Here is a 26,333-nt window from a genome sequence, read left to right as displayed (position 1 = left end):
GACTCATCAGTGATGGAAATGACAGTCTTTCCTGCTTCCCTGTGTGAGTGTGTGTGCAGATTATCAGACATGAAATCCATATCCAGGGTTGGTCCTGTCTCTGCCTCATGTGGCTTTATAGACAATCTGTGTTGCAGGAGAGGTTCTGTGGCTGTGGCACCATGGAACTGTGTCCTGAGATCGGTTGCTGACTGTAAGGTCCATTCCTGGATGGCGAACAGACCTTGCCAAGTACCTGCATTACCTAGGCAACTGGGACACCTGGAAGAGATCACATCTGCATCTTCTGAGGTCACATCTGCATCTGATGTGGCCACACCTTTCTCCCACCTGATCCCATTTCCCTTTGCCTGGACACACCTTTCCCCACCCCTACCCTATATAAGGCCTAACCCAGGGCCAGACGCTCTCTTTTTCCAGCTGCGTGGAGTGCCAACTTTGCCTGGTCCCAGCAGGTCTACTGAATAAACTTACCTCTTACCTGAATACCACGTGCGTGGTACAGTTCTTACTCGGCTACCTCTTTTTTTTAAAAAAAATACCTACCATAAATGGCAGCCTGTCTTCGAGCTCTGGCCGCAGCAGCCACCTTAGCACAGGAGAGCACAAAACTCACTTCTGGCCAACCCACTACCATTCGCTCTCCCCACAGACTAAAGGACCTTTTGTCTCATAAATCCCTGTCTTCCCTTTCCCCTTCCCGCCTACAGCTGTTTCATGTTACTTTTATTCAAAACCCTGACTTTTCACTGGAAAGCTGCTCGCCGCTCAATCCAGCTACCTTGCTTCCATCCAATTCTAACCCTCTTTCCCATTCCTGTACAGAGACCTTGGAGGAATTCACACCCCATTTTACAGGTATCTCGGAAAGTCCTCTTCCTGACCCAGAAGACACTTGGTACATCGATGGCAGATCCACATCTACCTCTTCAGGAAGGCAAGTTGCGGGTTATGCCATCGTTAATACCTGTACCATTCTTGAAAGCAGCCCTCTGCCCCCTAGCACTACCTCACAAAAGGCAGAACTTATAGCTTTAACTAGGGCCTTAATTTCAGCCTGTCATATTCTCCATTCTCATGCAGCAATCTGGAAGGAGCGTGGCTTCCTGACCACCAAAGGGACTCCCATTACTAATGCCTCACTTATTCTTAAGCTATTAGAAGCTGCTTCCCTTCCCAACAGGTAGCGCTCATCCACTGCAGAGGACACCAGACAGGATTGGATGCCATTACAGTTGGCAATTCAAAAGTAGGCAAAGCTAGCATCCCAGAGACAACTTCAGGAACAACGTCCAGTTCCCTTGTTTCGGGTATTGCCTTCAATACAACCCTCTTATACCCCACAGGAGCTCGAGGAACTTAACCACCAGGGAGCCTCCCAGGAAGCACAGGGATGGTGGTCCCTGGAAGGACAAGTTGTTCTTCCTGAGACACGAGCAGCCAGCTTTCTTTCCCAGGTTCACCAGGCACTGCCATTGGATACAAGCCTCTCTCCCACCTTCTTAAACCTTTAATCCATTGCCCTAGCCTAACTACCCAACTAAGGCTATTACCCAAGCCTGCCCCACATGTGCTCTTACCTCCTCACAGGGTGGTCTCCGACCAGCTGCATTCCCCACACACCAAGCACGGGGACACACCCCAGGGGAAGACTGGCAGATAGACTTCACTCACATGCCCAGATGTAAGCAGCTGAAATACCTTCTAACTATGGTTGATACCTTTTCAGGATGGATCGAAGCCTATCCCACAATGTCGGAGACTGCTGACACTGTTGCCTCTGTCCTTATTAAAGAAATTATTCCTAGGTTTGGCTTACCCAGGACACTTCAATTTGACAAGGGGCCTACTTTCATCTCCAAAGTGACCCAACAGGTGGCATCCTCTCTAAACATCCAGTGGAATCTTCACATTCCTTATAGGCCTCAGTCTTCTGGAAAGGTTGAAAGAGCTAGTGCGCTCCTTAAGACACAACTTACTAAACTTTCTCTGGAGCTCCAGCAATCCTGGCCAGAACTGTTACCCCTGGCGCTCACCCGCTTACGTATTTCTCCCCGCAGCCCTACTTTCCTCAGCCCCTTTGAGTTAATGTATGGAAGGCCTTTTCTCCTAGGTAATTTCCCTACTGACAATACCAAGCCTCCACTAATATGCTACCTTCCCGTCCTAACCTTTCTTAGGCACATGCTGCGCCAACATGCTGACCAGTGTCTCCCTCAGCCTCATCAAGGCCCCTTTCCCTCTCCCCCAATTCTGCCTGGTGATCAAGTGTTCCTCAAGACCCTTAATCCATCTGGTTTACACCCTAAGTGGACAGGCCCTCACCAGTTTCTGCTGTCCATGCCCACCACAGTCAAGCTCAAGGGACAGCCCCAGTGGATTCACCTGTCAAGAATAAAAAGGGCTCCTGCTCCTGCCCCGTCTATACCAACACTGACTTCCAGGTACACCTGTTGCCCCCTCGGGCCTACCAAGGTAAGGCTGTCTCGCATCCCTGAAGATCCGGGTGAGTAGCACTGAGCTAACTGCTCTCCTCTCCACACACCTCACTACCTCATCCCTTAGGTCACCTCCAAGCCATGGACATCCAATCTTTTCTTTTCAGTAATATATTTCCTTTTCATCTTTGTCCAGCCCCCTGCCTGAGAAGACTTCCTCCAGACTTCATCTAAGAGACTCGCTTCTTGCAGACATCATGGAACTAGCAGAGCTGAAAGCAGTCACCTTCTCCTCCAACTAGGTCACATCCCAGGCCACCTCTGGTCACATGCCTCCCAGACCTGAGGTCACATCCAGATCCAGTGTGGCCACACTTTCCCCCACCTGGCCACACCTCTTCCTGTCCCTGGCCTAGATAAGTCCTGGCCCAGAGGTCACTACTCTTCCTTCCCTCCCCCCCCTTTCCTTTTTCAGCCATGCTTCACCATGCTTGGTGGGGGCAGCCGTTCAGTCAAATTAACTTCTTTTCCTGCCTGAATAGCGCGTGGTGTTCTTTTCATCGGCTACCCAATAAAACCTAGAATTTCCTAACCACCCCTTTTTTGTGAACCGAACTGCCTTGAGACACCACGCGAGATTTTTCACCAATACCATTGCTGGCCTTCACATCCACGTCCACACCACTTCTCTACTCTGGTGAGTGAAACTACTCTCTACGGCTCTCTGTTGCTCAGTCTCTGTCCAGACGTGACGCCACGCCAGAGAGCTCCTGCGGCCTTTAGCTGAAAGGCTGGTCACCTCTGAAGCGGAGGATGCTTGGTTTTGGGGGCGTGGCCATTTCTCTCTAGAGGGCTCTGGGGGAAGTCGGGACGCTGCTTCTGCCTGGTCAGCTCTCCTTCACTCACCAGACTGACTCTACATTTAATGGAGTGCTGCAAGTCAATTTTTATGCCATTCTCAGTTTGAAACAGTTTTTGCCACTGCAATGGTAAATGGTCAGAAGTCTGTTTACTTTCAGGTTCTCTTTGTTCTCTCTCTGCCACTCATGTCCAACTTTCCCTATCTCTCCCTTTCTCTTTTCTACATGTTGGCTTGTGCCCTGAAGAGTGTGATGCAGGCTGGGTCCCAGGAAGCCCCCTCTAGATTCCCTCTCAAAGGCTAGCCATTCTAGGTTTAAAAATGGTCCGAGTTTCCATTTGTTCAGGTTTCCATCAATGCCTCATGAAACTCCTCCAGACTTCATGGAAGGACTCAACACCCAAGTGCCAGCTGCTGCCTGCTGCCTTCTCCCAGCGTGGACCACATCGCAGCCTGTTACCCCCACGACGCCCCTTGCCAGCAGGAAGTAGCCAGAGAGAATCTTCACCCTTTTTCATAATTATCAAAAGGCTGCAATGTAAGGTCCATTCCTGGACAAGGAACAGACCTCGCCCAGTACCTGCATTACCTAGGCAACTGGGACACCTGGAAGAGGTCACACATGCATCCGCTGATGTCACATCTTAACCTGATGTGGCCACCCCTTTCTCCCACCTGATCCCACTTCCCTTTACCTGGACACACCTTTCCCCACCTCTACCCTATATAAGGCCTAACCCAGGGCCAGACGCTCTATTTTGCCAGCCGCGTGGAGTGCCAACCTGGCCTGGTCCCAGCAGGTCTACTGAATAAACCTAACCCTTACCTGAATACCAGGTGCATGGTGCAGTTCTTACTTGGCTGCCTCTTTTTAAAAAAACCTAACCCTGACTGTTACACCCACGATGAGCTCACTGCCGGTACAAAGTTGTGCTGGACCAATTCTGTCCTGAAGCCAGACCCTGGGACTCACTGTTCTGTCACTCACCTGCCTTGTGTTCAATAAGAAGGAGCTAAGCCTTCTGGGTTCCTTGGCAGGCAGTGCAGGGGAGATGCAATCTCGGGTCCTGGGAGCCCTGTGAGGGGTGCAGGCCCAGACCCCAGGGCCACCTCCTCACTCACACCTGCAGGTGACGCGCGGGCTCAGCGCCCCCTGCTGGCCTAGGCTGGGTGCACGTTTGTGTCTGGGCTCCCAATGGGCTCCTCTCACTGTGTCTCTTGCACAGTAATACAGGGCCGTGTCCTCGGTTCTCAGGCTGCTCATTTGCAGGTACAGCGTGCTTTGACTGTTGTCTCTGGAGATGGTGAACCGGCCCTTCACAGAGTCTGCGTACCGTGTGCTACCACCACCTGTATCAATTCGTGCAACCCACTCCAGCCCCTTCCCTGAAGCCTGGCGGATCCAGTGCATGTAGTAACTACTGAAGGTGAATCCGGAGGCTGCACAGGAGAGTCTCAGGGACCCCCCAGGCTGCACCAAGCCTCCCCCAGACTCCACCAGCTGCACCTCACACTGCACACCTGCAAACACAGAGAATCCTGGTCAGCAATGGTCACACACATCCACTATTCCTCCCACTCATGTCTATTTGCACACTCAGCATCCCTTGCTCCCCATAAATCATCTTTCAACAGAGCAACGAGGAGAACCCAGCGCAGCCCCAGCTCCATGGTGGTGGTCTGTGCTCAGTCACTGGTGGAATCAGCTCACAGAGCTCAGGTCAGGGCTGGGCTGGTTTTCATGGGCAGAGGGACGTCCTATTTGCATGTCCTCTGCTATAAAGCAGCTCTGGGGGGAAGTCTAGAGATTGGGCTCCCAGAGCAGAGGTGACTGTGCTGGAGGAGTTTGGTGACAATGGTCACCTTGGAGACATCATGACGCATTGACCCTGTTCTGTGGTTCACACTGTACCTGCAGCTCCTTGGGAGCCTGAGGCAGAGTGTGAGGACATTGAGAGCTGTCTGGGGTGCAGAGGGACACACATGTCCTCTCACTCTGCCATTGTGCCTGGTGATCGTACTGTCAACATTGCTGATCACACACAAAACACAAAGTGCAACACGTCTGTGACCTCCTTGTGCACACGCAAGAGTGTAAAACAATAGTGAATGTGTTTCCACACTGGCAGCGTCTCCCATGGTATGAGCTCCATGCCTGGTCTGGGCCTGCACAGCCTAGGAGGGCCCACAGTTCCTGGTGTGTTCCAGGAGAATGGTGCTCATCTGTGAGCCCTGCAGAGCCTCCTTCCTGAGCTGAGATCAGGTGTGGCTTTGTGGCACTTTACTTCATTCTGACCATCAACGAAGACGGCCAGGCTTCAGGCAGATACTTGACAGTGGGCTCTTGTGTATCAGTTTCGCAATCTATTTTTTCTCATTCATATGTATTGTATATGTGTAACAATATCATATGTATCCTGTACTTGTAATAACCTCAGTGAATCACACATGTACCAAAGCATAGGTAAGGGATTCTTTGGTAAGTATCAACAAATGACTTGCGTTTTCTTTGAATTGATTTATCAACCCTTTGTCAGTTTCCTTGCATCTGTTTTTCAGGTCGTTGTTTACTGTGATTACTAGTGCTGGACAAGATGGTGAGCTGAACACAAACAACACTTTTGTCCATAAACAGGAATCCACTGACACAAAGGTGAGCAGATTCTGAGGAAGAGAGGAAAGGAGAAGCTACAGGAAGTTCCTGGGGACCCAGGACATGGCAGAGAAGCAGTCAGGGTGGAGAAACTGTGGCACTGAGCTCTGACCTGTGTGCAGCTCTCCTGCTGGGGAAGAGCAGCTGAGCTGTCAGCAGGTAACAGCAGGTGTGCTCACAGAGGGACTGCCAGCTCTGCTGTGTTACACATGGGCTGAGGACCTGTTAACTAGCAAAAACCATGAAATGAAGGAAACAAAAAGAAATAATCACCCTGGTGTTGCTGGCGTGGCTCAGTTTTTAGGCAGTTAGTCAATGAGAGAACACATCAGGTTCTGACTTTGAGTCCTAGTCATGGATACAAAAGGGAAAAGGAAATTGAGGCGTGACTCAAATGGTAGAGAACCAGCCTTGAGTGAGAAAGCAGAGGGAGAGTGCAAGGTCCCTGCTTGTGCAAAAGTGCACAATAAAAATGCTTATAAACACATGAGAGATACCGAGTGTTGGGGGCCAAGCTGGGTCATGTAATGCAGGCAGGCTGACAGTGAGAATGTAAGTAAGAACGTGACTGGAAGTTATACCACCATCCATGAGCACACAAACACTAGAAATGCCATAGATTCCAAACTCCAGTAATGTCCAGTGGCACATTTGCTTCTTATCTTCAGTTGCTGTGGCATTGTTTACATCAGCAAGCCAGGAGATTAACCCAGGTGTCCATGAGAGAAGGAATGGAGAAAGGAAATGTGGTGTCTTTGCAAAACAGGAGATTGTTCATCCATGGAAGGGAGGAAGTCCTGGCATTTGTGACAACATAGATGACTCTGGGGAGTTCACGTGAAGTGTGGTAATGCAGCACAGAAAGACAAAGGAGGGCTTTTGACACCTGTGTGGTCTGTATTTGTGAAAACGTGTAAGTCAGCAGACCGCAAGCTTCCTCACTGTCAAAGAATGGAACCTGTGCGTGGTGTACCATCCTTAGCCCTGCGTTGACAACGGTTCCACAGCATTTGTGTGCATTGTCACGTTGCACTCTAAGTGTGAATGTGCATCATTTTAATTGTCAATGTTATGTCAAGGAAGTAGAAATAATTACAAAACTTTCTGACCTTGAGAACTTTTAGCAAAGTGGTGAGAAGGACACCAAATGTCACCATCTCAGCAGGACCAGGGCACCATCGCCGTCCCTCCCCCTTCCCAGAACCCGACGCTCTCGGGGGCTCAGTCATCCGGAGCATGTGGGCTGAGCCCTCTCCTGAGCAGGGCCTAGACACCAGCAGCCCCTCCACAAGGTGAGCCTTAACTTTCCCGATGCTCTTCCTGATCTGTTATTTGAACTGACACTAAACAGAGTGGGCAGCCTGTCAGGTTTACTGCATGTATCTGTTGTATACTGTTTAGATCCTGTTAAACAGTTATGTTCTCAAGCATTTATCAATTCTTAATGGTGTTTTGTCTGGGTTCTGGAATGTTCAGACTAGAGTATTTATTTATGTCCACACATGTTGTAATATGTGGAGCCTGGAGACAGGACAGTAATGGACAGGTCTGGAATCAGATTTCGGGTGCCTGGGGCCTGAAGCCTTCCACCAGCTTCCCGTATCCTGGGGCCATTTTACAAGGCATTTATTGAGTAGGGTGCAGGGCATACCTCAGAGATTGAGGTCACAATGTCCTTAAAGTCACAAGCACCAACCAAATGGTCTAATCACACTCCAGTGATAATGACTTCTTTATCTTAAGAAGCTAAAGTAAGCAGTAATTGAGTCTTCTCTAGCCCAAGCTTCCAGAAAGCCTGGTGTGAAATTAGCCTACACCAGCATAGAAATCTGCATTCCCATCAAGTCAGGACTGAGTGACCTTTTCAGGAAAGTCTCAGTGCTCTGAGGGTTCATGTGGGAGGCGGCAATGCATCCTCCCTATCCTTTTGGGTCTCAGAGCTTGAGTTTCGGGGGCTCTCACGACATAGCAATGACATTATGTGCCCTTAATATTGAAATTCCATTCCTGTGTGCAATATTTCAGTAGCAGATACACATTGGAAAGACCCACACAATGCAATCTTCATGTCAGCCAATATGGTGCAAGGATGACACTGATAATGCCTGGAAGCCTGGAACTGTCAAAGTACGGGGCGGTGGGTTTGCTGGTGCGTCCAAAGGCTCAGTGGACGTCTGCCTACCAGCCCGGAAATTAAAGCCCAGAAATGAACAGACAATCACCCAACATCCAGGAGTCTGTGGAGGGATCTTCAGGAGGATGAGGAAATCTATGGGCTCAGGGAGAACAGGGAGAACCAGGTTGACATCGATCCACCCTGGGGCAAATAAGGAAGTTTTCTCAAGAAGCTGGAGGAGCTTACAGGAGAATGGAGAGGAAGTCAACAGGAAGTATGTGTACCCATGGTGGTGGTATTCACACTGCTGGTGTCTGTGTGGGGACTCCTATGCTGGGTAAACTGTTGTATGGAAATGTGGTGTGGTATGTAACAACTCAGCGTTGAGCTGGAGGAAGGCTTTGCCATCCTGGAGGCCAAAATCTGAGTTCCACAGCTTGGTGTCTTTACTGCGGTGTCTGTGGTCACCATGGCTGTGGCACACACGGGCACCAGGACCCCAGGCCAGCAGAGCACTGGGCCCCTCCTGCTCCACACACACTCAGCAGGTACCTGGAGGGTGCTGTCTCCTGGTGAGGAGAAGGGTTTGTGTACTGTCCAAATGATTCTACAGGATGAAACCTTCACAGGTACAAGACGCCTTTCCTAAGCCATGGAGTTCAGACAAAATCCCTCCTCAAGAAATGAGCCTTGTTCCTTCGGGTAATGGTGTGGTGAGGGAACAGGGCGTGATTTGTCTTTGTCTCAGAGATGGGAGTGTGAGAGGAGAGTGAGGAGCAGCACCACAGGGGCCAGGATAGGGGCAGAGGCCTCGGGAGGCTGCTCTGCTCAGCACAGGGTTCAGGGTGAGCAGCAGTGCCCGGACAGTGCACTACGCCAGGACTCACGGACACCTGACCTTGGTCCTGGACATGCACAACGCCAGGACACACAGACACCTCCCCTCAGTCCTGGACAGTGCACTATGCCAGGACTCACAGACACCTGCCATCAGTCCTGGACAATGCACTATGCCAGGACTCACGGACACCTGCCCTAGGTCCTGGACATGCACAACGCCAGGATACATGGACACCTGCCCTCGGTCCTGAACATGCAAAATGCCAGGACTCACAGACACCTATTTTTAGTCCCAGGCCTCACAGCACAATCAGGCTGCCCATGTGTCCATTTCTCCAGAGCTGCGGACGGTGGAGGTGAAATCATGTATTCAGAGTGGACAAGGCTGAGCTCTGCATCCACATCCCTCAATCCCTGGTCAGCCTCCCTCCAGACCCGACGTCCACCTGCATTCCCACAGGAGGCCTGCTGAGAGGCAGCAGGAGAGGGCTGATGCACGCAGGCTGAGACGTGGCATCGGCACATTTCCCAGGTCTGCAGAAGCCCCGGCCTGAGCAACACCTGACCCCAGGTCCCCACCTGACCTGGGGTTCAGTCCACACACTCACAACCTCCATTTCTGCTGACCAGAGAAAAGAACACACAGGGAGGAGAGTCTCTGGGCAGGAAAATGAGTCCACTGACACTACCCCATTGTCCAGTCGTGAGCTGGATGTGCACAGGCGGGAATGGGAGAAAGGGAAGGTTTGCTAGCTCCAGGGGTGGTGGTCTGGCTTCTCCTCACAGGATTTGGAAGTACTGGGTTAGAACTCAGGCCTGTGCTCGTTGGGCCGTCGTGCCGTGACTGGCCATGCCTCTCATTTTGCTGTCAGCTGTTATTCGGGCAGAGCCTTGGTGTTGACTGAGGCTGGGCTCGGAGCTCAAACGCTGTGTCCATAGCTCTGGTGTAGCTGGGGGCCCTGCGGACGTGGGCCGTCACACCCAGCTCCTTGACTGAGATACAGCTGGCTAGTGTTTTCCCTGGCTGGATTCGAACCACGATCCTCCAGTCCCCACTTCCCACACAGCCTGGATTGCAGGGAGTACCCTGTGTGTAGCCATGTCCCTCACGTTTTCAACGGGAATTTCAGGGCCTCCTCAGCAGGGAATCCCAGAGTGTCTCCCCAGGTCTCATGGGAAAGTGATCGTCAGGTCCCCTGGCCTTCCTCAGTCCTGGGGAACACGGCTGTGTCGTTGCCATTTCCAGGGCGATGCCCTGGTCTCATTGATGTGAGAATATGCTTTATCATTTAAAGATCATAACAACATGGTCACATTGTGAACTCAGAGTCGCCACAGAGTGGCAGCCCCCCAGATCCAGAGGGGATCCTTGGCAGTTGGCTTGACAGAGGGCAGCCAGACGGTGACACCAGCCCTGAGCTGCACGTTGTGTTCTGGATGGACTCTGGGCTCGGGCATGCTGGGCGTCCTTGAGGGTCCTGTGCGTCCCTGCGGGTCCCGTGGGTCCCTGTGGCAGTCTTGTGTCAGGGCTCACACCCGGTCTCCTCACTGTGTCCTACACAGTAGTGCAAGGCTGTGTCCTCCGTGGTCACGGAGCTCAGCTGCAGGGAGCACTGGTCCTTGGAGGTGTGCACTGGCATGGTGACTCTGCTCTGGAGGCTCGGGCTGTACGCGCTGCTCCCACGTTTATAGATGTGTCCAGTCCACTCCAGCATTTCCCTGAGGCCTGTCGGGTCCAGCTCCGCAGTCACCATGCTGACGGAGTCACCAGAGACCGCACAGGAGAGGGACGGCGTCTGCACGGGCCTCGGCAGGCCAGGGCCTGACTCCTGCAGCTGCACCTGGGACAGCACAGCTGTGGACAGAGGAGCAGCTGCGTCTCGGCCCAGACGCCGCATCCCACGCTCCTGCCCAGTCCCAAGTCACCACCGCTGTGAGCTGCCAGCAGGAGCCCAAAGACCACACCTGCTCCACGTTCACAAGGTCACATCTGTCACACGCAGACAGCATTTCCAGAGTGCGGAAGAGGCTGAATTTAAGTGAGGGTGCGACTTTTCCCGGTGTGTATGTGGGAATTTGCAAGTGGGGTCACTCTGCTTGTGGCTACATACGAGGGGCAGCCTCCCTGTCCCCTGTCCCCCAGGGGAGGTGACCGCAGGTCTCTCACAGATCGCACCCCTGCCTTGACAAGCTCTCCACTGGGGGCCCTGACCTGCCAAGAAGGACGTGAGGTGAAGGCTATGAGGAGAGACCAAGAGATTAATGTGTGCAATCAGCACAGTGTCTCTATCACACACACAGATATACCCTACGTGTACTTCTACACACCAGCAAAACAGACCTGCGGGAACACACATGTCACTTATACACATATGCACGCAAACAGAAGCACAATATATACACAAACACACATGTCCATGTGAGGTGACCTTCTGTGGATTAGCTTCATTTAGACAATGGTTTCACAGTAACTGCACCCTCGGGATCATGGGGCTGCACAGAAGGGGAAGGAAAATGCTGAACAGAGGCAGCAGTGGTACTCACTAGACACTATGTGGATGATGACTTATACAACTGATGGAGGGAGAAATGGAGAGATAGGGAAGGGTTGATATTGTCCAAAGAAAAATGTATTCTTTATAACATGCAACTGTAACCCCTGTGAACATCACATTTATAATAACAATAATAAATTTGGAAATGATGCAAATCGAAATTCACCTACACTTAATTATGTATTTTGTACCAATAGAGGTGTGAAAATGTTCCATTCTGAAGAAACTTTGAAAAATGTTTTCAGGAAACCAAAATGAGCACCAATATCAAAAGTATTCACACGTGCCCTGAGATGTTCCTAGCCTGTCCCTGTTACCCATGAAACACAGTGTGGCACAGTGCCTGGACCCTGAGGTCTACGCACCGCTGACCTGCAGGCCCCTAGACATCAGTAGAACTCACACAGGGTTAATTGTATATTTCCTAATTTATTCGCTTTGGAATTAATTTAGTTATGTTTTCATTATAGTGCACGCATGTCAACAACAGGAAACTATAAAATATTCAATACACATACACATTGATAAATGTTCAATAGGTTACATAGATTTGTGCCTAAAATACTGATGATTTCTGTTAGGTGCAAATCTTCCCATCCTGTCTTGACTCTTTACAATGATGAATACAGAAGTGTCTTCTAGAGTCCCCTCCCTGTGCTACGGGAACCAGGGCCTCCTTACCAGAGTTTTCTCTTCCAAATGAGGTCACATCTGTCTCCACATGGACAGAGTAATGGATGTCTCCTGGTGAGAGGAATGATTTGTCTCATCATCCACAAAAAATGTCCAGGGGAAAACTTCAAAACTCCAAATTCTTCTTCCTAAAGCCTGTAGAGTGCACACACACATTCTTGTTCAGGAAGTGAAGCTTGCTCTTCTCTGATCAGGATGTAATGGAGAAATAAACAAGGACCTGTTTGAGCAGGTGGGGGTGTCCGGGATGCAGGGAGCTCAGTCAGATTGCTGTGAGATCACCTGGCCCAGCCCCTCGTGCCCACGATGCGCGTGCACAGTGACAGTGATCATGACGGAGCCACAGGGACCCGGCCTCCATCCCGGACCGGACATCCACAGGACTCCAGAGCCATCATGATGGAGGAAACCCCAGGACAGACGGGGCTCAGCAAGGTCAGTCTACATGCACATGGCCTGTTGTCTGTCCACTCCCACCCAGACTCCTCGTGTCCACTTCCACATCCCCATGGAGGACAGCAAGAGGCCCTGGTCAGGGGAGACTGAGGAGTCCACCAACATTTCCCAGGGAGCAATAGGCTGAGCTCCAGGGGTATGGCTGACTCTGTGTTTTATGACTTGGGTTCCCAAGTACATTTGGTGGTTGGACAAAGAGAAAAGGAGGCTGTGATACCAAGAATCACTGAGTCCGAAAATGAATGAATGGAGCAATTCTGTTAGGTCAGTTCTGAACCCCTGAGCAGTGCTACAGGTGGAGGGAGGAGGGCAGCATTTGAGGCCTGTTAAGAGTCATGGGTCAATGGGCTGTGCACTCTGTCTCTCTCTCTCCCTCCCTCTCACTTTCTCTCTATCTGTCTCTCTGTCTCTGTTTCTGTCTCTCTCTGTCTCTGTCTCTCTCTCTCTCTCCGTCTCTCTGTCTCTCTCTCTGTCGCTCTATGTACAGTTTTGAACTCAGGGCTCCTATTTTAGGCACACACATGCATTTCAGCCCTTTCTGCATCTTTTCTGATGTGATTTATTTTCTGGTACTGTGCTGTGTTTTTGCCTGGGGCAGGTTCTAGACAGTGATTCCACACTTGCCTCCTGAGTAGCTGGAATCACAGGAAACAGCTGCCACATACAGCTTATCGATTGAGATGTGTTGTTATTAAGATTTTGTCCAAGCCGGGCGCTGGTGGCTCACACCTGTAATCCTAGCTACTCAGGAGGCTGAGATCTGAGGATCATGGTTCAAAGCCAGCCCGGGCAGGAGAGACCGTGAGACTCCTATCTCCAATAAACCACCAGAAAACCGGAAGTGGCACTGTAGCTCAAGTGGTAGAGCGCTCCCCTTGAGCTGAAGAGCTGAGGGACAGCGCCCAGGCCCAGAATTCAGGCCCCACGACCGACAAAAAAAAAAAAAAAAGATTTTGTCCATTTGGCCTCCATAAATACTCATTTAAATTTCCTCTTCCCAAGTCGATAGTATTGCAAGCATGAGTCACCATGCCAAGATTTTCCCTCTTGTTCCCAGGTTAAATTCCAACTTTGTGAATCCTGGGATCTTTGTCCTGAGTCTCATGGGGTCACCAGGGTCCCTGAGCTTCTTCAGGATCAAATACTGGTCACCACTGCAGAGCCATTTTTGCTTCCACCATGATACTCTGTTCATTCTTAACAGTCCCAGCAGAGGACTGGAGACATCCCAGAGGAGTGCGGGTCATGAACTCAGGAGAGATGCTGTCACACTGTGGACACAGAGGCAGGGCAGACAGCAGGAGAGCAGCCCTGGGCTCTGTGTGCAGCTGCTCCTGAGCTGCCCTGGCTCCAAGCTGTGCCCAGCGCCCCCTGCTGGTGCTGAGCGCCCTGCAGGGAGGTTTGTGTCTGGCCCACACTGGATTTCCTGCACTGTGTCTCTAGCACAGTAATAGACGGCCGTGTCCTCCACTCTCAGGCTGTTCATCTGCAGGTAAAGTGTGCTCTTGCTGTTGTCTCTGGAGGTGGTGAAGCGGCCCTTCACAGAGTCTGGGTACCATGTGCTACTACCATCTTTATAAATTTGTGCAACCCACTCCAGCGACTTCCCTGGAGCCTGGCGGAACCAGTCCATGTAGTAATCACTGAAGGTGAATCCGGAGGCTGCACAGGAAAGTCTCAGGGACCCCCCAGGCTGCACCAAGCCTCCTCCAGACTCCACCAGCTGCACCTCACACTGCACACCTGCAAACACAGAGAATCCTGGTCAGCAATGGTCACACATGTCCACTGTTCCTCCCACTCATGTCCATTTGCACACTCAGTGTCCCTTGGTCCCCATGAATAACCTTTCAACAGAGCAACAAGGAGAACCCAGCGCAGCCCCAGCTCCATGGTGGTAGTTTGTGCTCAGTCACTGGTGGAATCAGCTCACAGAGCTCAGGTCAGGGATGGGCTGGTTTTCATGGGCAGAGGGACGTCCTATTTGCATGTTCTCTGCTATAAAGCAGCTCTGGGGCAGAAGTCTCAGCAGGGCAGTGCACAGAGGAGATGCAGTGGAAGACAGAGTTTGTTAGTTGAGTGGATAAACTGTGAAATATCTCTAATCAATTGGCTCCAAGAAAACCAGATTGCATATGAACTTCTTTACAGAAGTTTAACTCTGCTTCCATTAGTCAAGTTTGCTAATCATTTGCTTTTGAAAAAACATTTTCCCTTTTAATTTTGTATTGTTTACTTAGTGTTTGTATTTGGGAAAGTAATGGAGTCACATAAAATCTGGACAGGATGAATAAATATCACAGTGATAGTCACCAAACACTGGGGAAAATGAACTGGAAATCTTATGGGTTCGGACAGGAAGGAAGGATTGGGAGAGAGCAACAGAAGGGGAAAAAGGTTCATAAAGAACTGCACTGAGGACTGGAAAGGTGGCTCAATGGTAGAGCACTTGCCTTGCATGCCTGAGGCCCTGGGTTTGATTCCCTAGCACCACATAAGCAAAAAGAAAAAAAGGCGGAAGTGGCGCTGTGGCTCAAGTGGTAGAGCGCTAGCCTTGAGCTGAAGAGCTGAGGGATAGCGCCCAGGCCCAGAGTTCAGGCCCCATGACCGGACCCCCCCCCCAAAAAAAAAAGAACTGCACTGATTGTACCTGATTCACATAACTGTAACAGCTCTGTACATCAACTACGCAATTTTTTTTCTTTTTCTTTTTAAATTTAATTTAATTTTATTTGTGAACATCCTGTACAGATTAGTTACAATTACATGGGCAGCATAATGCGTACATTTCTTACCAAGCATTGCAGCCTCCTCCTTTGTTTACCCTTCACATCCCTTCCCAGCCTCCCCCCTCCCCCCCAATCCCAATCCTTCTCCTTCCCCCCCTTCCACCCCCCCCCACCGACGTTGTAAAGCTCGTTTTGGACATGACAACTTGTACTTCTCATTGTTGCAACAGGTCCACCTGTATCCCAACTACACAATTTTTTTTAAAATTAAATAAAAACAAAACAAAATAAGTCGCTCTATAAATGTGTTGTCATTCTGTGAAGCAGTTTATGACACACTGTGGCTTAATCAACATTGCCCCTTTCAACATTCTTGCCCACCCCTCAAACCTCCTCTTCCCTCTCTCTGCTTAATGTTCAGGACATGTATGCTGACATCATTGAACAAAGCAGTTTGTGGATACAAGGCATGTGGATCTGAGTCATTCCTTCCTCACCTTTCCCCTTTGACCCACCCTTAGCTCAGTGTTGTCAATTCTGTGGCATAGGCACTGTATTCTTGCCTGCATTCTCCACGTTGTCTCCTTCATTCTTCTACCATTTGCCCCTCATCTCTCCACTCCCAGTACCCTCTTTCTGGTGCTTACTTTGTTGGTCTTTGACTTAGTCTTTGTGAAGAGCTGTACTCCTTGATCTCTCCATAGGGTCTATTGTATGTGTCTCCCAGTGAGACATGTAACAACAGCAGGAGAGGACCATTGGCATCGTTGTTCTGGGAAGCAGGGATGACCTGAGCTCTCTGCTCTTATTGTAGAGCACTGCTCTCATCCACGCACATATACACTGTACTGTTTACAGGTGTGCACACACAGTGTGGATGAGCATACACAAAGTCTCACACATATATATTATACTCTGTACAGGCGTGCACACACAGTGTGGACGAGCACACATGAGGTCTCACATATACATTGTACTATGTACAGGTGTGCGCACAGGTGTGGACATGGACACATGTGGTCTCGCACACACACACACAGTACTGGACACACTTGGGCAAGGAGCCCCGTGCGTGGGGTCTGTGGGTCTGCAGCTCTCCCAGGCTGGATTTTCACTGAGCTCTGTCACCTGCAGTACTGAGCACAGGTCACCCCACAGGTCAGTTAGGCTTTGCCTCTCTGGGGTGCTGAGCCCATAGTTCTGAGGACGCTGTCCAGTGATCTTCCTGTGCTGTCCCCATTTCTCTCGTTGTCTCTGCCTGTCCCCAGCCATCCATGAATCAGACGGTCTCCACACATCCATCTTGGATTCTGTGCCCTGCAGAGATACCGTGTGACACCCCGAGGTCCGAGCTCCGTACAGGGTCAGCACTGAGCCCCACGCTGCCAGGACACAGGAGTCACCCCTGGGAAGACTGAGGTGGCCACATGGGCATGCAGGGCAGTGTGGAAGGGTCTGTCCAGGGCGTCCTGGGCTGCGCGGTGCCCGCACCATTCATGCCCCACTCTGCCCTCATCCTGAGCCCTGTGTCTGTGATGGAGTGGCTGCTCCAAGGCTCCTTTCAGTCTCAGCTCAGGCAGCCACACTTGGCTTCCTCTTTCCATCACAGTCTCTTATCAGAGCTCCTGGACCAGTCCAGCATTCATGCCGAAGCTCATCTCTCTGCTCTGTCGGGTTTTCTGTTTACTTCTTTATTTCCAGCTAGTCCTGGGCCTTGAACCTGGGCCTGGACTCTTTCCCTGAGCTCCGTTTGCTCAGGGCTAGGACTCTTGCACCAGAGCTAGCACCATGCCTGGCTTTGTCTGTGATTAATGAGAGATCAATGTCTCACAGAATTTCTGGCATAGGGTGATTTTGAACTGTGATCCTCAGATCTGAGCTAGGATGACAGGTGTGAGCCACTAGTGTTGGGCCCCTTTTCTTATCAAATTAGCTTCATTGTACCAAATAATGGGTTTCCTTATGACATTTTCACACAAGTGTGTAATGCACTTTGATTTTACGCTCTCCTGCCCCTTACCAATATTGTTGGCTTCCGCATATTATTTTCATTCCAGTTTTATACTCATACTTAATGATCTTGTTCAGATCTTTATTCCACCTATGAGACAAAAATGCAATATTACTCCTTTGGTGTCTGGCTTATTTTCATCAACAAAGTGTTCTCTATTTTTTCAATTTTCCTTCTAGTGATATAAGTTCATTCCCTTTTATAGCTGAATAATTCCATTCTGTATACTTCATTTCTCTTTATAGCTGAGTAATTCCATTCTGTATACATAACATAATTTCTAGGTTCATCCATTGAGGAATCCATTGAAGGGACCCAGTCTGATACCTTTCCTATTGTGGACAGTTCTAGACAAACACAACTGTGGGGTCACTATATCATAGACTGCCCGAGACCCCTTGGGTGTATGCAGGAGTGAGGAGATGGATCATTGGTGTCTTGGCTTTTAGTCTGTGGAGGGTTTTCCATTCTGAGTCCCATAGTGCACTCGCTCACATTCTGAGGGCACCATGGAAGGTTTCTTTTCCTGAATCTTTGTCAGTTCCCATATCTTTTCTTGATTGTCACCAGTGTAAAGTTGGAATGCAGTGCAGTCATGATGTGCATTTTGTTCATGGCTGAGGATATTGAATATCTTTTATGTGTTATTGGCCATAGGAGATTCTTATTTTGAGGGCTGACCAATTACTCTACCTATTTATTAATGGAATTGTGAGTACTGGTGTTTAATTATTTGAGGGCTTCATATATCCTGGAAATTCATCCTCTGTCAGATCCATGTATGCCCAAGATTTCTTCCCGTTTTCATATTGTGTGTTTACTGTAGGAATTGAATGCTATTCTATCCTCAGTGTCAAAATGTGAATTAAGTCTTGTCCACTTCCAGCACTACTCATTTTGCTCAAGGTCTTTGGTATTTCCATGTGACACTTTGCATCACTTTCATTTTCCATTTCTGGGAAGAAGGCCACGGGGCTTTTCATGGCGGTTGATCAAGTCTGTAGACTGCTTTGGAGGATACAGCCCTTTTCATAATGACTGTTCTGTCGATCTGTGTAATTTGAAGTCATTCCATTCCCTTGATTGATATGTGTTCCTTTCAATTCCTTATGTCATTGTTTTATAAATGTCACTGTAGAGGGCTTTATCCTCCATGGTATCCCAGGCATTTTATTTATTTTCTGAGGATCGTGTGAATAGCGGTTTTCCCATTTTTTTCTCTCTATGGTACAGGTACACGAGAAGGAGCTGATTTCAATGCTGATTTTCTTTGTTGTACTTTGCTGAAATTACTTCCCATATCCAAAGGTTTTAGTTGGGATCTTTTGTTCTTCTGATAGCGTAACATATTCAGCAGTGAAGGTATTTTAACAGCATCATTATTTTGTTGTCCCTTGCTTGGCACATAGATAGATGAGAGAATACTGTTGCTGTGAATAGCACCTTGAAAAGAATGAGTAAAAAGAAATTGAGGCAGTCAGAGGGTTGTTCTTTGTCTTTATAACCAGAAGTCATATAAAGGATTCATGTGGTATATCTATTTTTAGTATATTGAGGAATCACTGTTCTATCTCCATAGTGAGCTGTCTAATCTGTGTGATCTCTACTGTACATGAGGAAGCACTGTACTGTCTCCATAGTGAGCTGTCTGATCTGCCCTCTTCTTGGACTACAAGTGATGGAGTCAGAGGTCCCGGCTCCTAAGAGAGGATTTCACTATAGACTCTTCAGTGTCTTTATGGTGAGAGCTGTTAGGGGAGCAATGTTTACTCCACAAATTAGTGCCTGCTGCAATCAATTTCTCTCCCATTCCAGGACCTGTCAACATCTTGGTGAAATTATTCTGCACATGAGCAAAGCTCTCTTTCCTACCTTTCCCAGCTCTAAATCACAACCTCCACCACAGGCTGTGTGCAGCTAGTGCTGCTGTCTGGTGAGCAGGAGCAGCTTCTCTCTCAGTTTCTGACACCCTCTGGATGTGGTTTCCTCAATGTGCCTTGCACAATAGTACACAGCCGTGTCCTCGGCCTTCAGGCTGCTGATCTGCAGATGTGCTGTGCTGACAGAGGTCTCCAGGGAGAAGACGAATCGTCCTTTGAAGCCCTCAGCGTAGGTTGGATTTCCAGTGTTAGTATTGATCCACCCCATCCACTGCAGGCCACCTCTTGGCTCCTGTCGCATCCAGTTAATAGCATAGCTAGTGAAGGTGTATCCAGAAGCCTTGCAGGAGATCTTCACAGCCTCTCCAGGCTTCTTCAGCTCAGGCCCAGACTGTACCAGCTGCACCTGGGAGTAGGTACCTGTGGAGGAGACACTGGAGTTAGGGCCGGGAGCTCCTCTGCATCCTCGGCAGCCCTGGCCTGGGGTTCTCACCTGGGACTGCCACCAGCAGGAGAAGGAGCCTCCACGACCACTCCATGCTGTGAGGATGTGGACCGAGTGCCTCTGGAGACTGGAGGGCCAGGCCTTTGTGTATATATGCCAGAAGAGCCTGGCCTTTCTACTCTGTGGACTTCAGAGATTTGCATATGGCCCTGCCCTTATCACATGTTGGGCTTATCTACCCCATGGACATCCTCTTGAGGCTTTAGACCCAGGCACAGATCCCATCTCAGCAGAAGTGCAAATGGCCTCTCTGGTAGATGCAAGGTCCCGGTGTTCTCATGAGTTCCCTGCATCCTGCCTGATACCAGATCTATGAACTGGGATGGTGCGAGCCAGTCAGCCCAGAACCACCACCACCCAGGACCCACAGCCCCCCTGGCCCACGGATGGCTTTCCACAAGTCATGAGTGGAGGAGGTGAGACCAGGAGGGAGACCCGATGATGTCATCTTCTTCTTGAGAGATCCACCATTTCCCAATGGCCAGGGGTGTCCACTGTAGTTTCACATGAATCTGTGCTGTCTATGTGAGGACAGCGTCCTGAGAAGCACACTGAGCTTCCTTCAGTTTAACCAGCAGCACTTTAATCCAGGGTGTGTGGTACCTCCTCTTCCTCCTTCCTCTGTGTCACTTGTGTTTGACCCCAGGGCCTCCATGTTGGAACTGAAGGCATATGCAGGGAGCAGAGCCTGGTCACAGGTGCTGGGGGATAGAGAGGAAGAAAACTGTGTCTCCTGTTCAGAGACCAGAACTCCAAACCTGAGCTTCACCTGAGCTCCCGGTAAAGGCCCTGTGTCCTCAGAATGAAGTTGACCCAAAAAGAAGCAAAGTAACCTGTGGGAATACATCCTGTTTTCCTGGACTAATTGAACAGAGGAGCTACTTTTCACCAGGCAGTATGTCTGCCCTTGAGCCATGCTTGGGACTCTGGTTATTAATGTTTACTAGTGAGTAGTGATCACATAACAAGGTTTGTTGCAATATCTTCATATATTCCTGCAGTTTGCCTTCAGCACAGTCACCTTTCTGATCTACCTGACCTCTCTTTTCCCCCATTAATGGTTCCATGATTCTACTCTAATTCATGCATACAGTGCATTTGTTGTCCATTTCTTTCTCTGTGGACAGTGCTGGGTTGTCCCTGGGGCCTGGGTGCTGTCCTTGAGGTTTGGTGCTCACGTCTGGTGCTCTATCCCTTCAGCAGCAGCTTCCTCTCTGCCTTGGGGTGAGTCGTCTGTGCTGGGATTTCTTCCCAAGCTGGCTTGGAACTGCACTGCTCAGATCGCAGGCTCCCCACAGCTGGGTCACAGGTGAGATCCTCTGGCCCTGGCTCCTATCTGAACCAGTGTTAACGGGACACATGTTTCACTGGCACAGGACACACCCAGGTCGTTGAGCATGCACAGCAGGCCCTGCCCAGCTCAGCGTGTCCCTGGCGCCCCCTTCTGTTGGCCAGCAGTCCTGCAGGTGTCTGAAGCCCACATCCTCCCCAGGTGGACAGCAGAGCTCTGTGGTGTGGAGGATGGGTCTCTGCTGTCTCTCTCAGGTGCACATGTGTCTGTGGAGGTGACTTCGATGTCACCGTGTCTCCTGTCCAGTGCAGCCCCTCCTTGTGAAGCCAATGCCAGAGGCACCGCTGGTCCTGATGGAGCTTGAGGCCAGCAGTGAGCTTCGGGACCTCAAGGGTTCACAGGCCGATCCTGACTCTGACCACACCTGGACAGCACACAGGGACAAGGAGAAACACGTCTGTCGGCACCTGCAGCTACAATCCCTCCGAGTCACACACGTGGACCTGCGCAGCTCCACCGGCACAGAGCACCCAGCGTGTGACCTCCTGACCACTGCTTGTCTGTCCCAAAGTCCTCGGCCCACATGATGGGACTGTGAGCTCCATGTGGCAGATGGAAGTTTATCTAGGGTTGGAAGACACAGTCACAGGCCAGTGTGACCTTGAGTCAGAGGACAGCACAGCCAGTCCCTCTTCCACAAGGACTGCTGGGACCCGCGTCTCCTCAAAGCACACAGGGCACAATTCTGGGCTGGGGCAGTGTTCCACCCACAAGACTCCCATGGGGCATTCCTTAGATCACAATGCCCCAGCCTCAAGACATCATCTTTCCAAATACATCCTTATGAAAACTATTTCAATGCAGGAGATTGTTCTCTTTTGTAACATAAAATAGAATAAACCGTTTATCCTTTGACTCCAGTTAGACCAAGGCTTTTTATTTTCAGGAAATATAGTGGTTTACACCCTTGGGTGGGTCACTTCACAGATTAAGGTTTGTTTGGTTCACTGGGCAGGAGGGAGAGGAAAGGCGTTCACCTTGAAGGTCTTCTCAGCTTCACAGCTGAGGGAAGTCAAATACTTGGAACCTCTCTGCAGGTCTCTGCAGGTGCTGTGGGCTGCCCAGCACTGCCAGGCCATTTGGAGCTGCTCCTCTGGGAAATGTAACTCAGTTCTCTCAGGCATGTTGATAGACCCTTACCTTGTATTGGAGAGCTCTCTTCAATTCATGACTCTAAATTTTCTATCATTTCTCATCTTTAGGAAATGGAAGGAAGACGTTAGGCTTCTTTGACTCGAGGCATATGAAAACGTGTATTTAATACAAGCAGAAATTGCACTACTTGTCCAGTATAGAACTGACACAGGGGATGCAAAGTTCTCCAGAATATATTCTAAGAATGATGGCATTCTAACTATTGGACATCAGTCTTATTTTTCCTAAGAAGGAATTCCACCTGATCCCACACAACCCAGTCACTTTGGAGACTTGGGAGTTCATGTGACAGGAAATTATGGAGGTTCTCAAGTGCAGCAAGTTTCCATGACCACCATTTTCACCGATTTTCCTAATGTAGCAGAGCACAGCACCATGACTGTGAGATGGCAGTGTATGGCTGTTGGTCCATTCATGACCTTGGTAAGTCACAGGATTGTGTGTGGTCTTGGTACACCCATGTAACTCCATTTACTGCAATTGAGTGATGACCCCAGATAAGGTCACCGGGACTGTAGGAGGACATGGTACATCCATGTAGGTCCATGTACTCTATTCTATGTATGACCCCACGGCAGGCTCTAGGTTCTGAGGAAGTCTGTGCATGGGTAGGCCTAGGAACCTGTGTAATTCTCTGATCTAGCCTCTGCATTTTGTTATGAACACTACCTGGTCTGTACATTGTGCTAAATAAAAATGGCACCTATTTTGTGGGTATTTCACAAGAATTAGACTTAATGTGTGATCAATGTTCGATATTGTAGCAGAGTAGTTTCTCTACAAGCAGAAATATTACAATGAGGATGAACCTGAAGTTAAACAAATATGGTTTGTGAATTATTCTGGTTTGATATTTGCATGGGGGTTCTTCTCTTTATGTGAATGTATAAGGGAGAAAAGTGGTCCTGTGTGAAGTGAATGTATAAGGGAAGAAAAGAAGTCCATTGTGAAGTGAATGTGTAAGTAGATGAGAAGACATCCCATGTGAAGTGAACGTGTAAGAGGAGGGGAAGAGGTCCCAGGTGAATATTCCCTGTGCAGTAAGTGTTTGATGAGCCCGTACTCCCTTGTCTGGCTAGTTAGGTTCACAGTACCTGAATGAGAGGAAACAAACTTTCAGGTTCTAGATGTATTCCCAGGTGATTGACAGTGCAGGGAATATGAAAACTCCCCTCATAACAGGGTCGATAAATCTCTGCATTTGTGTACATAACTGTGCATTGCAGATTTGCATATGAGCATGTACATATACAGAAAAACTAGATAAAAGCAAATTAGATTTGTATATGTATATAAATGTGTGAAGTTACAGAGTACACATTAGATCAACATATACACACATATGAAACATACATGGAATACATTTATACTACATACATCTACATGTGTACATATCTACACAGCTTTGTATACTTATGTATCCTGTGTTTGTTGGGGCTCCGTCCAGGCTGCTCATGGAGCGCTCCACTTGGGGAAGGAGGCGTGGCCTCACCTGTGCAGGGGCTCCATTGCAGGACTGCCTCATGTTCAGTTCCAGACTCCACCACAGAACAATTGAGGAAATCACCTTGAGTCCAGGACACGGGTCAGCACCCTGTCCAGGGCCCCATGAGTGAGGCTGAGAGTGTCCTGTCCAGTGGGGCGTCCAATGTCTGAAGAGAGCTGGGCACAGCAGCAAGGCCAACAGCCTCCACTCAGAGTAGAGTCTTTGCTGTACAGCGCAGAGCCCGTCAGGAGGGAGAATGAATTCACCTGTGAAGGACCCCAGAGGGGTATGGAGACCTCCCCTTCCAGCCCTGATGGAAGTGTGTGTGTGTGTACACTGTGAATATATATGTGTGTGTGTGTACACTGTGAATATATATGTGTATCCTTCCTCTTCTATCCCAGTGTCGTTTGAGTTAGAATTATCGAGATCCCACAGAATCCAGAGTTCATGTTTATATCTAGACGCCATTGTTTATGAATACACAATGAGATGAATGCGTGCACATGGATGTGCGTGTCTACATATGTGCGCGCGTGTGCACACACACTAGGGACATGCATTTGTGAATAAGGTGTATAGATACATACTCACGCTGACGTGGACAGGGCTGAGCGCCTCTGCATCCACAGAGCATGCGCAGACCCGTCCCGCTGTGCTGAGCAGGACACAAGGACACAGGTGAGCGTGGTTCGGGGCGGGGCCCCCGCGTTCCCCGCATGCGCACATCGCCGCTCCCGTCCTCCTGTAGGAGGCGCCATGGAGACCGCGCCTGCGCCTTGCACGCGGAGCGGCCCGTGTTGAGCAGCACAGGGCGGCAGCGGACCTAGGAGAGAGAAGTGTCCTGAGGGGCGCATGCGCCTGGTCAGCGGAGCTCGCGGGACGCGGTGCAGGGTGGGTGGGAGGAAGCCTGGAGCCGCGTGGGGAGCGTGCCGCGTGCGCAGGCGCACACCCGCCCACACCACGTGACGGGGTCCGGAGCGGCCTGGCCCGGCCCGAGCCGCAGCCGCGCGACGCCTGGAGACGCGGCCTAGGGAGGCGGACAAACGCTCGCCGCGGGCTCGGAGCGGCGCCCAGATGGCCACTGTCCACACCCCGCGACCGGAGGTGCGGCTCCGCACGGACGGACAGACAGACAGCGCGCTCGCCGCCATCGCCCGTCCGCCGTCCTCCCGTCCTCCCCGTGCACGGCCGCGTCCTGTGACGGAGCAGGAGGACGCGCCGGCCGTGCTCGCCGCCCGGGGCCGCCACCGCCTCCAGACGACGAGCCACGGGCACCGCGGGAAGACGCGCCAGAGCGAGGGGAGCCCAGGGCGCACGCGCAGCCCAGTGCGGCTGCGCACGCGTGAAGGGAGGGGAGCGCGGGTGCTGACGTCAGCCGGGCCCTGCTGCGCGCGCACCAGGCCCACCCGGGTCTGTGAGCGCGGCCTGGGCGGGAGGACGGAGGCCGGTCCTGTCCGCGCGGGCTCCGGAGTCCGCGGTCGCCGCTCCCACAGCTGGCCCAGTCTGTGCTCAGCAGGAAGCCGGAGTCTCTGTGCTGACCTGCGGGAGAGCAGCACCCGGAGCCCTGAGTGCTCCAGACCCGCCCTGGCCTGTGCGCAGCCAGCGCTGCCTGAGCCGGAGCCGGGGCCTCGCTGCTCTGTCAGGCCCTGCCTGGCGTTCAGATGGAAGGAGCCAGCCTCTGTGTCCGTGCAGCAGCGCAGGGAGACCCCAGCTGGGTCCTGCAGCCCTGGGAGGGTGCGGCCAGACCCCAGGGCCACCTCCTCGCCACCCCTGCAGCTGACGCGGCTCAGCGCCTGCTGGCCTAGGCCGCCGCACTGTGTGTCTGGGCCCCACTGGCTCCTCTCACTGAGCCCTGCACAGTGATACAGGCCGTGTCCTCGGTTCTCAGGCTGCTCATTTGCAGGTACAGCGTGCTTTGACTGTTGTCTCTGCAGAGGGTGAACCGGCTCTTCACAGACTGTGGATACCATGTGCTACCACCACCTGTATTAATTTCTCCAAGCCATTCCAGCCCCACTTCCCCGGATCTTGGCTGATCCAGCTCATCCAGTAAGTACTGAAGGTGAATCCAGAGGCTGCACAGGAGAGTCTCAGGGACCCCCCAGGCTGCACCAAGCCTCCCCCAGACTCCACCAGCTGCACCTCACACTGCACACCTGCAAACAGAGAGAATCCTGGTCAGCAATGGTCACACACATCCACGGTTCTTCTCACTCATGTCCATTTGCACACTCAGTGTCCATTTCTCCCCATAAATCACCTTTCAACAGAGCAACAAGGAGAACCCAGCGCAGCCCCAGCTCCATGGTGGTGGTCTGTGCTCAGTCACTGGTGGAATCAGCTCACAGAGCTCAGGTCAGGGCTGGGCTGGTTTTCATGGGCAGAGGGACAACCTATTTGCATGTCCTCTGCTATAAAGCCATCTCTAGAGAGAAGTCTAGAGATTGGGCTCCCAGAGCAGTGGTGACTGTGCTGGAGGGGTTGGGTGACAATGGCCATCTTGGAGACATTATGACGCACTGCCCACGTGCTGTGGTTCACACTGTACCTGCAGCTCCTTGGGAGCCTGAGGCAGAGTGTGAGAACACTGAGAGCTGTCTGGG

General features: G+C 50.8%; 2 gene segments (V, D, J or C); both read right to left on the bottom strand.

The window, feature by feature from the left end:
- Positions 1-13,876: 13,876 nt before the first annotated feature.
- On the bottom strand, positions 13,877-26,062 carry LOC138806723 (immunoglobulin heavy variable 3-7-like). The segment is given in 3 exon segments: positions 13,877-13,881; positions 14,027-14,353; positions 25,991-26,062. Coding segments are annotated over 3 exon segments (378 nt in total).
- On the bottom strand, positions 19,268-19,807 carry LOC138806714 (immunoglobulin heavy variable 7-4-1-like). The segment is given in 2 exon segments: positions 19,268-19,650; positions 19,724-19,807. Coding segments are annotated over 2 exon segments (429 nt in total).
- Positions 26,063-26,333: the final 271 nt, after the last annotated feature.

Source organism: Dipodomys merriami, unplaced genomic scaffold (assembly GCF_024711535.1).
Source record: "Dipodomys merriami isolate MVZ:Mamm:240054 unplaced genomic scaffold, mDipMer1.0.p SCAF_406, whole genome shotgun sequence".
NCBI classification, from domain to species: domain Eukaryota; kingdom Metazoa; phylum Chordata; class Mammalia; order Rodentia; family Heteromyidae; genus Dipodomys; species Dipodomys merriami.
This window is presented reverse-complemented; position numbering and strand designations above follow the sequence as displayed.